The sequence below is a fragment of the Taeniopygia guttata genome, chromosome 2 (assembly GCF_048771995.1).
Source record: "Taeniopygia guttata chromosome 2, bTaeGut7.mat, whole genome shotgun sequence".
Taxonomy (NCBI): domain Eukaryota; kingdom Metazoa; phylum Chordata; class Aves; order Passeriformes; family Estrildidae; genus Taeniopygia; species Taeniopygia guttata.
In genome coordinates, this window is record NC_133026.1 from 88,191,014 (window position 1) to 88,207,580 (window position 16,567).

Below are 16,567 nucleotides of genomic sequence, written 5' to 3' on the forward strand. Positions count from 1 at the left end.
CACAGCACACACCTACAAATGTGCACCACTAACACTGAGAATGAGAACTTTTAAAATCTTCAGTTCTGAAGATGGCTTAACCGTCAAAGCATGTTAAAAGGTGTAAAGTATTTCCAAGAAATTTCTCTGCTTACATTTTACTTCATGCACAAGCTGAGGGTATTTAGAAGGTAGAAGCTCTTTTTCATTAGTGTCTAAATTTCAATTAAACGTTTTAAAGTACAGCAAATTTTCCACTGCTTCAAGGTTCTTCGATTTTGAGGAGTCTTACACATTTTGAATCAATCTGTCTCTCTAGTTAGATGAAGCTAGCCTGTTCTCTCTCCTCCCATTGCCATGAATTCACTTGAATGGCCCCTAAGATGGATGTGTATGTTAACTAACCTGCTCCTCTCTCTCCAAACCCTCATTTCCAGTGATGAGATAGATGAGTGAAAAGAAAAACCACCCAACATATGGAAAACCAATAATTATTGCTTCAGGGATGCTTAGCCACAGTTTTCCTCATTGTCTACAAGCACTGAGCAAAAAATATATTATGAAAGTTATTGCAATTGTAAAGTTGTGGAATTATAACTGGGCAGAAAAGGTCTTCAAGTCATCATACAGCAATGTTACAGCAACTTCAAACACACTGCGCAACCCATTTCACCTCTTTCGAGTCGGGAACACTTTCTCACCGTACTATGACAAATTTGTAGCTGTAACAGGATAGTTTCTCAAAAGTTTAGTTTGGTACCATTTGCTAAGAACTTGCAGTTCAGAGGATGATCAAACACTCCTGCCTCAAGCCGAGTCTTATTGAGAAGTGTGAGGAATACCACTGGTGACCAAGGCAATTTTGGCTCTAATTAATTAATGAGACCAATCCACTAGTTTGCATCTAACATTAAGCTTGGCGATATGCCCTCTGAGACATTACTGCTCTCATTCTATCCACACCTGTTAGGAGAGAGTTCTTTCAAGGTACACAAGAAAAGAATACTCTTAAGCCTCACCAATCGATGAGACCGAGCCTAAAGCTTTGCAGAATCTTAAGGCAAGTTAGATGGAATCTGAAATTGCCCACCTGAGTTTGAAACTGTTGGATCTGTTATCAACATCTTGGGGGGGGGGGGGGGGTGGGAGAATAAAGGATGTTTAAGAAAAAAACTGCAGTGTTGTAGTAATGAACATCAATGGAGTTTATTTTCATTTTGCTCTAATTAAACCCAAATGCACCTCAGAGTCCAGTGATTCAGCTCCACCCTTCCTAATTTAACAGCGCGGTGATTTTAAGGCTTCACGGTTAAGATGACAAGAGATCCTGAAGCCTGTTGTTTCCCACTTCAGTTCTCCGCATCCAAGGCCTGAAATGCCGGCAAAGGCCGTCAGGACCGCAGCTCGCTCTAGGCGTTCCGAAGATGGACCATTGTCACGCACACGACTTCGCGGCTCGTAGCTCCCGGTGAGGGGACACGGGCAGCGGGGGGCTCCGGGCCGGCTGCCGAGCACGGCGCCAGCTCTGCGCCCCGCGGGGTCCCGGCCGGGCTACCCCTTGCGCTGCTTGTGCCGGGGGTTGCTCTTGCAGCACACGTAGAGCCGCCCGCGCCGCCGCACGATGTAGCAGTCCTTGCAGCGCTTCCTCAGCGCCGTCTTCGTCTTCAGCCCGGCCGGCGGCGGCGGCCCGAGCGGCGGCTGCGCGGCCAGCAGCCCGCGGGGCGCCCGCCACGGCGGCGGGGCCCAGCCCGCACACGCCGCAGGCGGCCCCGCCGCCCGGCCCCACGGCGCCAGCGAGCACAAGGGCGAGCGGCACAGCGAGCGGAGCGGGGCGGCCGCGGCGGCGGCCCTGGCCAGGAGGGACAGCATGCTCGGCACCCTGCGGGCACAGCGCGCCGGTCGGGACACACACAAAGCTCCCGCTCCCCTCCTCCTCTCCCGCCGCTGCCTCCACGCCACCCACCGCCCGCACCAACGAGGACACCCGCCCCACTCCCGCCGCCGCTGCCCGCTGACCTCGGCCCGCGCCGCTCCCCGCCCGCCGCCACGCGCGCCCCCCGCCGCCGGAAGCGCGCGCACAACCGGGGCGGGGCGTGGCCCGCGCCCGCCTGACCGGGAGTCACGTGGGCAGCGCGAAAATGGCGGCGCCCGCCGCGACCTTCCGCTGGCTGCTGCCGCGGGGCCGCCCGCTGCTGCCCCGCCCGGGGCTGGCCGCCGCTGCCGCCGCCGCCCGGCCCTACGGTGTGCGGGCCTCCGACACCGGCGAGCTGGTGACGCACACCGGGCAGGTGAGCGCGCGGGGCCCCGCGCTGCCGCCCCTCCGCCGCTCCGGGTGGGCGGCGGGCGGCGCCTGCAGGGAAATCCCGCCGGGCCCGCGGGCAGCGCGCTGGTGTGATGTGGTGTAACGTAACGGGGAGGCTTAGGTTGGAAATCAGGAGGGATTTCTTGCCGTAAACTGTGGTTAGATACTGGAATAGGCTGCCCCGGCCGCCCCCGGAGGGTTCAGGAAATGGCTGGATGTGGCGCTTAGTGCCACGGTCTGCGTGACGTGAGGCATTCGGTCACTGGTTGGGTTCGATGGTGTCAGAGATCCTTTCCAGCCTGATTTATTCTGTGATTCTCCGTTCAGCGCGCACAGTGGAAATTCATGCTCCTGGATGATCCGTACGCAGGAGGTACGCGCTGTTTCGGAAAAAAAAAACAACCAAACAAACAAAAGCCCTTGTTAATCAGGAACAGTGTCATTGGGCATTACTGAGCGTTCCGGTCCGAACCCGACTTGTGGCCCAGCCGAAGAGTTGAGAGGTGGAGGAGGCACCCTGGTGTCAGTGCCTTGTAACTCCAGATTACCGCTTTTCCAAGGAGAAACTGAGGCTCTTGTGGTGCCTTGAGATGCGAGAGAGGTTGGCACTAACTTGGGAAAGCTGGCACTGTGGTTACTTAGCAGAACAGAAATAAATACGAAACCTGAATTTCCAAGTTTAGTTCACCACCTAGGTGAGCTCAAGGAACGGCATTATAAATAAATAATTTGTGTTCACCTCTGTGATCAGGCTCTTCTGTTCACTGGCTTTCATGCCAGCCCCGACACCACCAGTTTTCCTTGTCTGTTGTACTTTCCAATGTGCAATTCAGTTACTTGTGTGAGGGAAATGGAAGCTAATTTTTCTGTATACTACATGCCTGTAAGATGATAATATTTGAATCTAAGTATACAGTTCAAGCTATTTATTTTCTAAATCTTTTGTTCTGTGTTTGTAGTTGTTGCTCTGTAAATAAGTTCAAGTTTATTTTACACTCTAGGTATATGACGAGAAGGATTATAGAAGAGTTAGATTTGTTGGACGACAAAAGGAGGTAACTAATTCTACTGTTTTTCATGGGAGAGGGGGTAGTTTATGGGGTTTTTTCTTTACCTCATAGTAGTGTCCTCAACCTCATTCAAGAAACTGACTAAACCCAAACCCACAAGCAAAAAAAAAATTGAAAAATATTCCACAAAACCAAAAAACAATCTCTACCAAAACCAAACTGGTTTGGATTTCCGGGTTTCAGTGGAGTTTTTTTCACTATGTTGAAAATTTTTTTAAGGCAGCTTAGCAGCTTAGAGTTGCTTCTGTCTTACCTCCCTGTTTTTGGTAAACTTGAAAAACTCAAGATTTGCTGTACATTTGTTAAGTGCTTGCATTTAGGGTGTTAGAGTTGTAGGCATTTGAACATCTTAAACTTGGAACAGTTTTTGTTTTAAGCATGTGTTTTAAGAAGTTAGTAGGTTTTTAGCACATTTATATTCAGAAAAATCACATCAATAATGCTCTGCTGAATTGTGAATCTCTTTATATATCTCTTTACATCTGTTTTGAAGCTTAATTTGCTTCTGTCTAGGTAGAGTTCTGATCTTTACCCAAACCACGTTTTTTATGAGCCGGAGAAGCATTTGCTGAAAGAATGATGAAACAAATAAAAGTAAAATGTAGGCTATTCTGAAATGATGAAACCTCAGTTGCGAAGTCTAGTAATACCAGCATCATCCAAGTGCAGTGCTGGAAAGGTGGCCCTGTTGCTGCTGCTTAATATTTCACATACCCACTCTATGAGAAGTCCTTTAGCACTGAGTTTTCTCTAATGATCCAGCAGCACAGCTCCACAAGGGATCTGCTGGCCTTTGGGCTAGAAATAGAATTATTTCAGCTAAAATGTATTCCTCGGTGCCTGAGCCTTTGAATATTGCCTTAGTGTTAATGCTCTAAATGTTTATGTTCAGCAGAGACATTAAATATAAGGTATGATAGATTTTTAAAGTAGTTTCATATAATTATCCTTTTCCTAAATTAGTGTGAACTAATTACACTAATTTCCAAGTTTTCATATTGAGTTTTCCTCACTGTGTGACGGATACAATTTAACTCATGCTGTGTGGCAAAAGTGGGGATTCTACATGTGAAATAATTAAATGAAAATGTCACTTAAAATGCTGAATTAGCTTACTTCAGGGAGGACAGTTGGCAAAGTAAGTCTCTCCCAGGTATACTACTACTTGTGTTACTTTTTAAGAAATGCTCCTTAAGCCTAATTCTCTGGGGGCAGCGGTCCCTCTAAATGTGCCTTTGACATCAGGTAATTTCAGACTCCATGTGGTGTGGAGCATCCAGGGTTTTCAGTTCAGCCCACTTCTTCCTTCTCCAGCAAAAGCCAAGCTCTGTGTCTGCTGGGCAAGGTTTAATGCTAAGTTTTAATAGTGAAATTGTGACAAAAATTGCATGTTAAATACTTTAAGTGATCTGTGCCTATTAATAGGATCTCTCTCTAGGGGCTTTGCCATTATCCCACAACGTGTTTCAGTTGCCAGTAATCGAGTCGACAGCCATGTCTGTAGTCCGAATGTTGTCATGTTTCTGAAGTAGAAGCTCTCCTGGTGACTGTTCTTTCTTGGTGGCTTCTTCCCTTTGCCTTCATTAGGTCCAGGTGGTTGAGTCCTGCTCAGGATCGGCCCATTCCAGCCACATCACCTTGTCTGGGGGGAGTGCAGCCTCTGGAGTCTCCCCCAGTCAGGGTGGCTGGGCCTGTGTGCTTCAGGTGGCCAGGCCCAGGGGCATGGCCGAGAGTATGTGCCTATTGTCCCCTCAGTTCTGCTTGCCTAATTGTTAGTGACATCCATGTGTTCTAACTGAACTCACTGGTTCTCTGTGGAGAACTGGGGATTAGTGCTCTCTGACAAGGGCCTAAAGCAGGAAGCTGTGAGAAAACTGATCATGGCAACTGCTAAACTGCATCTGCTGCAGCCCAACCAGGTCATCCTGCCCTTCTGTAATCCATAAGGTAGAGCAGGACCTATTTTAACACTGCCATTCTCACTTCAGCTCTGCCCTTTCTATTGGGCTGGTGCAGCAGCTGAAGGTGTGAGGAGGACTCGCCTCAGTGCTTGTCTGTTTTAAATATTCTCTCCTGCCTTTCCTCTATATCTTTGGACTGAAATCATATTCAAGTTTGGTTTTATCTCCTTAGTTTCCCAGACCATGGACTGGCACAGGTGGATAGGTGGGAAGAAGCAGAAACAAAATTGTCAAACTGCCACTCTGTCAGGAAAAAAGTAGCCCATTGATTTATGCTTGGAGCAAGGCACATCTGGATGTGCTGAGGGAATTTGCCTCTTCCTGCTGAGTACTGCTGTGCTTTAGTCAAAGGGTTATGTTGTAACTGCAACCACTTGGGCTTTTTTTGTAGTGTGTTTTCCTGGTGAATTCCTAGACTGTGTCTTGTTTAGTAGGCTGAACCATAGACAAGTCTCAGCTATACAGTAGATGAGAGGTCTTTGCTTCTCTTTTGCCTCACAAGTACCTTTTGTGGTTAAGAAGTGTTGGGATGAGTGGAGTTATTGCTTCTAATCTTGAAGCAAAGGTGTGTAATAGTTTTATCTCCCTCCTCCTTTAGCATGAAATAAAGGATGCACAATTTTGAGTGTTATTAAAAACAGCACTAAAAGTTCTTGCTGTTTGGTGAAAATTATAAGACTTGTAGACACAGCCCCAGACAGAGGGGTCCTTGATGTTGCCAATTTCTTTCAATACCAAAACCTATTTTTTTTGCTAAATTTTTTTAGCTATCATCTTCTTTTGGTAAGGACAAATTCTTAGTTGGTAAAACTTACTTTTCCATTACTGTACCAAAAAATGCAGCGACTTAATGGGAGGCTTGGTGGAATAGTTCCTAGGAATTTATGTAATGGACACATAGCTGTCTTCTTCCCAAGAATCTCATCTTTATTCCAATGCCAGCATGTTTATATGCTCTGTGTTTATACACAGAGCAGTAGGTACTGCCTCCTTTAGGTATGCATGTTATTTGATATTCATGTGTGTATATCATAGCCTTTGAAAAAGGTGGCCCCTCCTGGAATACTTTCCCCTGAATTGTAGCAGTAGTTGTCAGCTCAGTGCACACTTGGAGAGTGTTGGATTGCTGTAGGTCCTGCTGAGGGACAATCTGCTATGTCGTCAGTCTGTCCAGACATGGATATGTTTTCCAGGCCATGCCGATGTACTCTAGGAAGAAGCCCTACTTGGCAGTGATGTACATATTTGGGAAGTGTGTATGATGGATTTACAGAGTGGAGTAGTGGCATTTAGAGGTTTTTTCCTTTTTTCTGGTGCTAAACAATTTGTCTTTCTGACTGTTGTTATGCACCACATTAATGTTTTCATGAGATTCCTGTGCAGTGATAGAATAAGGTACATGACTAGAGGCTCTAATTTACCAGCAGTTGTTTTATCTCATGCCTAACCTTACTTGTCTCACTATTATTTTAGAGTTTATCAGTAGAGATTCTTCTGCAGTTTTATCATATAGTCACTAAAGCAGAATACAGTGTTGGTTAAATATCTTCTGTTCTTGTCTACTTGTTCCTGCTCACGTCTCTGCTGAATCTGCTGAAACCTGAGCACTGATGTGGCCTGTATATCAGGGGAAGGGGATTGATTACTTTTGCAGAGTTCAGTGTATAGTTCATTGATCTGGCTTATAGCAGAGCCTTAGAATTGGTGGAGGGGTTGGGAGGAAGCCTAAGCAGGAGCATCTCAAAATGGCTGTAGTGGAACTGCCTGAGGAGGCAGAAAATAGCAATTGCTTTCTGTCTGGGTGGGGATGGTATCTGAAAGTTTCCCTCTTTTTCTTACAGGTGAACAAGAATTTTGCGATCGATTTGATAGCAGAGCAGCCTGTGAGTCAAGTTGAAAGCAGAGTGATATCATGTGATGGTGGTGGTGGAGCTTTGGGACATCCCAAAGTATACATAAACTTGGTAATGTCATTATTCTGCATATAGTGTGTTTTGCCTGTACATTCTTTTTTGTAAGATTATCTGGTTTTTGAAATGCTAGTTTAACAAAATAAAAGGAGTAACCACCTGAGGTGCTGATTTTATTTGGTGCCTGATATAAATCAGAAGAATTAGAGGGCTTCCATTTGAAGTTATAGAAATTCCTTTTTAAAATTTTGGTTTGGTTAGTAAGACAGTATTTAAAAAAAAATCAGGTGATGTAGTAAGAGCAACCACTGAGAGCAAAAATTAACATCCTTGCTGCATTTTGGAACTAATTATTTAAATGCCACCATGTAGTTTGACCATACATTTGCAGTATTTTTAAGAATATGCTGTTTGTTTTCAGTCTTGCAAGTTCAAGGGAAAAAGAACAAAGAAAACCAAACAAACCAACCCCTCTTTCAGTCTTTGGGAATCTTGGTAGTTCTGAAGACTGAATATTTCAGTCATGGACAGAGAATGAAGAATAAATGTTGTCTTATCCTGCTATTGACAGCTGTCATAGTTTCCAGTGTATTCTTGTTCTGCATAGTAAAAATACTGAGGCTACTGTCCTATGACCTTCGTGGATGCAGCTGTTGCTTAGGTCTTGTTCTCAAGTAGAGCAGGTGTTTTAAAATCTTTGTCTGCTCACGTGAATTTGGACATTTCCTAATGCCTAAAAGAATGGTGGGGAAGAGCTAGTGTCCTTAAGTGTCAGTGTTGTTGTGACTCCTAACTAGAATTATAAGCATTTCTGTTTTGAACAAAGTAAGAATTTTGTAATAGTTCATTTTACATAAATGTTTGGAGGTTCTGATCTGTAACACTTAGGAAGGACTTTAGCCTTAACATCTGTAGCACACTCCTGATCTCTTTATGTTGATTTTGTTTGATGTGTGCCACACTCTTGAAGAATCTTTGCTTCCAGTGTTTCAAATAAGACTAAACTCTGTACTTTGGCAATACTGATTGGTTTTAAGATGGTACAAATAAGTAAGAGAAAAATTGTAATTTCTTTAAGTTTTATAAAATGAAACTAGCAGCTGTTGTATTTTTATATTTTTGCAGGACAAAGAGACAAAGACCGGAACATGTGGCTACTGTGGACTTCAGTTTAAGCAGAAACATCACTGAATGATTATCCCTGTGTGCTTGCAGATCTCTGCTCAGATGTTAACGTTCAACTATAAATAAACAATATATTTAGAAAGCCAAGATTTGTGTTTATCTTAACTATGGAAAGTCCAGTCTTGTACATTTTTGAAACACAGCTTGTCAGGTATTTGAGAGCTGAATGGTATTACAATATCTGCTTTGTACTTAATTTAGTTTTCATGTTTGACAGACTTCTTGCAGGCTTAGAGTTGGTGTTTGGCTGTAGATAGGTTTGGTTTGTAGTGGGTAAATATGTATTCTTTTCACCACTGACTGGGTTGTAATTGTTTACTGGGTAATTAATTATCCTAGGTGTTTGTCTTTTTTCACTGTGTGACACTCCTAATTGGTTCGTGGTCCAGTATCTTTAGCTAGATTCACAAATGGAAGTGCAAAGATATTATGATACTCAGGATTACAACACTCACTCCTGGAAGCAAGATTGTAAGTCCTGAATTAAGTGGCTGCTCTTGCTACCTGTTGAAAAGAAGGCACCAGTGCCTGGAATGGTAATCACTGTGAGTTGGAGAACTACCCAGGCTGGCACATGTGAAAGGTGAGGACTTAACCATTAACCCTTCATTTGAAGGGGTGAGAGTGTATCTGGTTCTGCTTGGGATTCACATCTGAAGTCTCTGTTTGCAGTCTTAACTCACTGCAGTGCCTGGGCAGCACTGTGACTTGCAATTGTCCTCCATGGAACATAGTGAAAAAGTCTTGTCAGGGTAGGCATTGCTCCATTACAGCTTTGATACAGGTAATTTGACACTGAGAGCATCTAGCGGTGTGAGGCTGGTTGTGTTAATTTCACTTAGGTAGCCTTCTGTCATGTGAGCATGGCTTTCAAACAGGGCCTCTGTCTGGAGCAAAAGGGTCTGAGTTTGGTTTGGTCTTTGCTCCACAAAGCATTTTGATCTGTTGTCAGTAAATTACTTTTTTTTTAAATGCTGGTGATGGGGCATGGTCCCAGTGAGTAATTGCTGCTTGTCTAAAGTTTAACAGGGTAGAATGCTAAACCTGCAGTTTATGTAGTTAGATTGATGTGGTTGTATCAAGTTGAACCAAATTATGTGGGCCTAAAGCTATTTAACTTACTTGTGTCAATTTATAGACTAAGATGGACCAACTCAGGCTTATAGCAAGGTCTGAATGGTTCTCTCTGTAGAGGTCTTGTTTTTAGAGGCTGTACTGCATGTGAGTAATTGCATGGACACCCCTCCTCTTTTTTCATTCACTTCACCTATAAAAGCTTTACCTCTTTCTGTCGCTTCCTCTTTTTCTTCCCCTCACTTTTTCTCCTTTCCGTTATTGCTGGTTTCAGTGATCTTCTGGCCATCAATTTATTCTTTGTAACGACCTAGATTTAGGAAGTACTAATTAGAGTTATGCATTGTTGTGCAGTGTAGGTTACTGAGTACTCACCTTTCTATGGCCAAGCCAGGCTCTGTTACGAAGGCTGTAATTTTGTAATGTTAGTGCAGTGGCCAAGTTAACATATGTTGTGTTTAGAGTAGCGCCTGAGCACGTACAAAGATGGCAACAGATCCTTCCATGAAACCCAGTAATTTGCAATCTGACCTTATGCAAATGATCTGTCGACTGAGCACAAATGGGCTGTTGTGAACAGTCTTCTGATAAATCTTATGCTTGAACTGTCAGTGTTTGTCTTGAAGCATGTCTGGTTGCATTTTATTCTGGCGCTCTACCAGTTTGTAGGGTATGTTGGCTGGCAGAGTTCTCTCATGGTGCAATCATCTCTTCAAAGAGACCTGAAACAAATAATTGTATGTGGTCCTCTTCCTTGGACCTTTGATGTTCTAATGAATAATACATCTGCTTGGATCACTGCTGCTCATAATAAATTAACAGTGTTTAAATTGGCATGGCATCTGCTGAGGACCCAGACAAATCCCATCCCACTGGTCTGAACTACGGAATGCTGTTCTTGGATGTTCTCCCTAAAGTACTTGTGCTATGTGAAGCTGTTGACACCTGCGAAACGAAGGCCTCTGCTTTGCTCCAGTGATCTCCATAGGAAGACTTCAGACTTTGCTTCATGTTGGATCCTGTGTGCTAGGTTCATTGTGTCTGTATGGAGTGTTTGTTTATATGAAGTCTTGCACTTGGAACTATGCCATCCACATACTGGGGAAAGGCCAGTCTTGATTTGCAGGAAAAAGAAGTGGGGAAAAGCAAGAACTAAACTTTAGTAGTTGCGCCATGCAGATGCATGTGGAAATGGATGTGTGAGGATAGACCAGAATACATCAGTATCAAAGTAAGGGTAGACTAAACCAGGTAAGTATCAAACCAGCTTTGCAGTTCTCAGGACACAAATTTAGACTCGAAAGGTATGGAATAAAACTTTCAGACTTAGATTCTGTCAGTCACTGTTTCTTTCTCCATAAATAATTCATCCCAGGCTGGAACAACAGTCTCTGATTAGTGGAGTACAGACCATAGTTTATACTCTGTCATGAGGGAAATGCAAAGTACCAACACATGATAATGGTCACAAATTTATCTTGTTTTTCTAGTAAAACCAAATAGGCTTTTCCCCCCTTTATTGCTGCATGTGTTAAGGTTGGTGAAAATCACTGTGCATTTAAACTTCAAAAATAAATAAGGACCATCAGTACTTTTCCCCACATTACTTGGTAGTTCTCTATCTTCTAATTAAAAATCAACTAAAATGTATTTACAAGGCGAGTTCTGTTTACGGGAGCACAAATCATTACTATGACTATGGCACAACATGCAAAATGACATTTTCTAAAATTTTTCAGTTTTATGGCATCTGCTTGTACTCTGAAAGTTGCTCTTGTAAAAGTCTTCTCCAAATCAGCAAATAGCATCCCTAAATTTCTCACCCTCTGACCTGCCATTAGCGCTTGCCGTTTTTATTTAATGCTGTTGCAAGTATTGGACAAAGTACAGCATGCTGTAATAGCAATAGAAATGTTAGCTTTTGTAGTTTCCATATTGTTGGCATTATTGTGTTCCCTGCTAGTGGTACACATTGTTTGGAGCGGCAATACTTGTTGGCTTAGAGCCAGGGCTAAGGGAGGCCACATGGGTTAAAAACTTACCTCCGTGTTTGGTGGACAGCTAGGAGAGCTGTAAAGCTAAGTAATATGTATGTTTTAAATGGTTGAAGGAAAATGAAAACAGATGGGTGATAGTAAGCATAACTAAGGCTGATAAGGAGCACTTAATTACTTTAGAATCAAGCAGTTGTGTTGGTCTAATGTAGAGGGATGTGGTGGAATTGTAAAGCGCTGTAAGAAGATTGGCAAATTAAAAGATGTATGTGTTATATTATGTAATTGTATAATAGGAAGTCAATGCAATAATTTCCAGTAATAAGCACTCAAGGGGTTGCTCTTTAGTAGCAGCTAAATTTAGCCTTTTTAAATTGGAATGCTCAGATAATGAGTTTCAACAGGGCTGTCCAATGAGCTTCCTGGCGCATTAATGCTGAGTTTTTTATAAGATTTGAAGTAGTGGAGAAAGAGCACAAAAATGGCTAACGTGCCAACATTCAAAGAGGGTAAAAGGCTTGACCTGGATAATTACATGTCTGTCAGTTTGACATCACTTCTGGGCAAAATAATAAGGGACCTAATTAATAATGAATTAAAGAAGTGTTGTATAATTAGTGCCAATCAACATGAGTTATAGGAAAGCCAGACCATGTCAAGTTGGCATGATGTATTTTTGATGAAATTAGGAAAAGTGGTTGATAAAGCTAAAAGTGTTAATGTAATAGCCTCTGATTTCTTTGAAGATTAGGGTTAGTAGTCCATATTTTGATTCAGAAAGGAAAGTCTTGTGTAATCAATAAGTAACACTTCATATATTCTACATGTGTTAAAGGGTAGATAATTCTTAGGTGTGTAACTGTCAGTGTAAAAATGAGACTCCTTGCTGAAAGGATGCATTCTTCTTGGACCCCTCATAGCCTCCTTCTCAGTCCTATGGCACTTAGCTTCTTACAAGTGTCCTAAAAAACCGTGTTATAGCTACTGGTGGTTTGCTGACGATTGAAAAGTTGAAGCATTGTTAAGGGAGAGGATTCAGCAGTGATTCTATTCACTGCCACTTAGCCAAGACTAGCATGAAGCTGAATGTGTTTCAAAAATGAAATGCTATCCATATTTATTGTAAAACATGTATTTCTTCAAAGTGATAATTGTATCAGCCTGATTTGCGATTTATCCTGTGTGAGTAACAGCCCTAATAACTTCAGGTTACAGGAAATACTGACTACTGTGTTTGACTGGGGAAGTTCATTAATCATCAAATGCTATGACTTTCCAGTCCAATTCCGTGTCTTAAATAACTTTTATGAATGTGGGAGGAATAAATAGAGATATGTTCAGCAGGCAGATCTTTCTGAATTTTACATGAGTGCGTTTGTTACTTGAATATCAAGTCCAGTTTGAAAGCTGTGGTTCATTAATTAATATGGCTAAGTTAGAGAATGTTCAGAGAAAGCCATGGTACTAATTAAAAGAGTAGAAAATGTATTGTGTAGTGAAAGTTCTAACAAGTTTTCCTTTGCATTTCCTTGTAAATGAGGTTAAGGGAATAACTTGATCAGGGTCTACCAATACAAATGCTGAGAACAAAACCTTGATATCTTTAATCTGGCTAAAAACGATGAGCTCTAGTGGCTGGAAGCTATAGACAAGCAAATTCAGACCAGGGAAAAGGAGGATTCACAGTGTGGTATTTACCAAGCATTGCAAGAAATTCTGAAGCATTCCTGACTATTTTTAAGCTTGGTATTTTCTAAAATGTGTATTAATTGAAACAAGACCGGAATCTGAAAACCATTATGGACTGTGTTCCAAAGGTAATTATATCCTTGCAGTGGTCCATTCTTAATCTTTGAAATGAAATATGTATCAGGCCAGAGATAGTGGTTCAATTGAACAGTGATGCTGTTAAAAATGCCTTCCAGACCTTGTTCTGGATAAGATTCAGGAAGAACTTGAACTTTTTTTTTTTCCACAAAAAGTATTCTTGTTGTCTGAGTGATGAGGACTTGAACTTTGCTCTTGCAAAATAATATTTGGCTTTGTAGCAATGTGGAAAAAGACCAAACCTCAAATCCTGATATTAATCATGATGAAGAATTGTCATCATCTGCTCAGTGAGTAACAAAGCCAGACAAACAAAAATTAAAAAAAAAAAACAACAGTGCTTCGGGACATGGACAATTCAGAGGACTTCAGATCTGTTCTCACTTTCTCACTTAAGAGAACATATGGGAAATCTGCACTACCTTTTAGGATTAAAATGTAAAAGGATTTTTTCCATTGAAATTGAAGTCCCAGATTCCAAAGGTTTATTGTAATTTTATTTTTGGCGGTATTGCTTTTGTGGTGCTCTTGATGCTTATACCAGATTCTGGATTGAAGAGACTTACACTCTTCTAAATTTTGTTTACCCATTTGAATGCCACTCTGGATTCCAGTGGCTTCTAACATTTTCCATGGCTTTGATGAAGTAGCCAGCATTCAGCATCTCCTGTGCTGGATAATAGCAGCTTCCACAAGAGTAGCCATGGAATAAAGTGTTTACTGTTTAATCATGAAATGTCTGATTTTTATGCCAGTTAGCATAAATTAGGCATCAGATTCAGCCATTTTTGACAAGCCTGAGACAATGTTAGGAAAATTTGTACTTATCGGCAAAACATCAGTCTTTATTAATACTAAGAACAATTGAAAGGATTTTTAAAGCATAGTAAAAACCAAAAATAAATCCCAACACTTCCTCTCCCTTCTCCCCCCCTAAAAAAACACCCCAAAACTTCCCAAGCAATGATCTTTGATAATGGTTATATTAAATTCACAGAAGTCCCAGAAATTTTCAAAAGAGATAAAATAGTTTACTAATTATGTCCAATGGGTTGGAAAAGAGCTGATACTTATATTAAACAGTGGTGAAATATGTTCTCTTCCAATGATAAATGGAAAGGCTATTAGGCATATACTCCCAGTAAAGACCTTTAGACCTGCAGGACTGGATAACTTTGAGAATAATTGGCTGAAGAACTTCCCCTCTTCCCTCCAAGAGGTTCCTAACCTCTTGGAACACAGGTGAACATTCAGAAAACTGCAAGAAATATATTTTTTACAACAATATTTAAAGATGCTGTTGATGACAGCACCTTGCTGCTCATTCTGGCTGTTTCCTGCTCCATTAAAAGAGTGATTGGTATCTGTTACTTTACCTCCATGAAGGTTTTTATACACTGTGTCCTGTAACCTTGGTTTACTTTTGCGAAGATGCACAGAACAAGTTTTTACTTCTTTTGTAAGTCAACTTTCAGCAATTTTTCAACACATTAAAATATTGCTAGCTACAGTGAATATAATAACTTAGCATTAAGAACATTGCTGCTGCAGGCAGAAATAAAATAGCAGAGAGGGAACCCCATTTTATTCAAGGGAATGCATTCACATTCTTGGATAGCATAGTGTTGGAAACTTATGCAGACTTGGTTGTCCGCTGTGTCCTCTAGACTCACTGTGTCTTCTATGCTGCAGATTTGATCTGGATGCTCATTCTGCTCCTTACTGTGTGACCTTGCACTTGAGTGTATGATATTTCATTGAGGTTGGGTATGCTCAGCTGAGTGGTTCAAATCACTTTGTAAGCAGTTCTCTCTTTCTTTTACATTCCTCTGCAAATATTTGCATAACCAGACATGGTTTTCTATTTCTTTCTAATTCTGGGAAACAGTTTTGCTTGGTGTCAGGCCTTGTCTAATGAGAAGCATCCTTGTTTGACAAGAATGTCCTCATTTGGAACAGCTTTTTGTAATCTGCCATCTACCAATTTCTAATTCACCAATAGTAGAAATACATCAGTAGAGTAATACTTTTCCTAAAACACTCAAACATTTATGGGCCTAACATCTTAAGGTATAGATTTTTCCTGATGTTCTATCTTCTATAAGTTGTGATAAATTTATGTCTTTTCTGCATTCCCTGTTTTTTACTGGTTTTAATATTTTGTTTCAGTTCTTGTGGTATGATTGTATGCATCAATAGCTTATGTAGTTATTCATGACTTTGATCTGCTGTTCCATCTTAAAGCAGGCTCTTACCTAAAGTTGTTAACTGACTGGAAAGTGCTGAAAACTTCAGAACAATAGTAACTTTTTTTCTGTGTCTTTTTTTTTTTTTATTGTTGAAAATATTGGGATGAGTATGTTGTGTTTGTGGTGGAGGAATACCCAAACCATGATTTATTTATTTAATGAAAATTGAAACCCCTAATTTTCTAGCTTGTGATTAAGATTTTCAGTTCTCTAGTTCTGTCTGAATACTTGAAAAATATCTTGCAAAACAGGAGCATTTGGGGGGAAATAAGCCCCATTCCATTAAGAATTTTTTTTCTCATGTATATTTTAAGTGTTTTATCCATTCCAATACCATTCTTGCTTATTATTTAATGAGAAAAAAAAAAATGGTGGTTTGCACTGTTTACTTTATTTGGTGAAATGGATCAATTTCACCTTTGAAGTTGCTGTTATGAGCTCTGTAACTCTGTATTGCTGTCGGAACAGAAAAAAATAATCTCGGAAATAAATTGTGTGAATCAAGTCTGCTGTGCTGTACCCATTTAATTCAGAGAGCAATAGAGACTTTTGTTTTGAAAATGCTTGTGCTTCATCTAAGGTCAGAATTATTATGAGTAACCTGACTTCTGATGAGCTGTGTAGTTGTAATCTATGACCTATTTTCTTCGCCTTTCAAAAAGGATACAAAGCTTCGTACTCCATGAAGTATTAAGCTCAAATTCTTGTGTTGCTCAAGTAGGTCATCTTACTAGCCAATGACAGTTCCTTGTCAGGTGGCTTACTAGTGTTTTAGTGAACATTTGTCTTATATTCCTATTTTTAAATTTTATATAAATGATTTTCATATAACCCAGGAAAAGTGTGTTTGGAAGCTGAAAAGAAGCTGATATTATAAAATTGTTGCAATCTGAATACTGGTCTTTTTCTCCATTTCTGCATTCATAGAGAACCTCTGCTTAGTCACCTATTTTTGGGGTATTCTATACAATTCCATGTATGCAGGTCATATGTCAGGTGATATGTACTTTTCACCT

The 16,567-nt window shown here is 41.2% G+C and overlaps 2 protein-coding genes across 2 annotated transcripts; one reads left to right on the forward strand and one right to left on the reverse strand.

Moving 5' to 3' along the window:
- Positions 1–1,160: 1,160 nt before the first annotated feature.
- On the reverse strand, positions 1,161–2,126 carry MRPL36 (mitochondrial ribosomal protein L36). Its single transcript, XM_072924425.1, has 2 exons — positions 1,996–2,126; positions 1,161–1,858 (listed from the first exon to the last, which is right to left on the reverse strand). The coding sequence occupies exon 2, from the start codon at positions 1,846–1,848 to the stop codon at positions 1,531–1,533; it is 318 nt and encodes a 105-aa protein (XP_072780526.1). The 5' UTR covers positions 1,849–1,858; positions 1,996–2,126; the 3' UTR covers positions 1,161–1,530.
- Positions 2,109–8,494, forward strand: NDUFS6 (NADH:ubiquinone oxidoreductase subunit S6). The gene is given in 4 exon segments (NM_001245361.1): positions 2,109–2,267; positions 3,283–3,336; positions 7,154–7,276; positions 8,348–8,494. Coding segments are annotated over 4 exon segments (393 nt in total). The 5' UTR covers positions 2,109–2,117; the 3' UTR covers positions 8,414–8,494.
- The last annotated feature ends 8,073 nt before the right edge of the window (positions 8,495–16,567 follow it).

What these genes read in the sequence shown, in the direction of transcription:
- MRPL36 (XM_072924425.1), bottom strand. Translation starts at nt 1,848, where the DNA reads ATGCTGTCCCTCCTGGCCAGGGCCGCCGCCGCGGCCGCCCCGCTCCGC.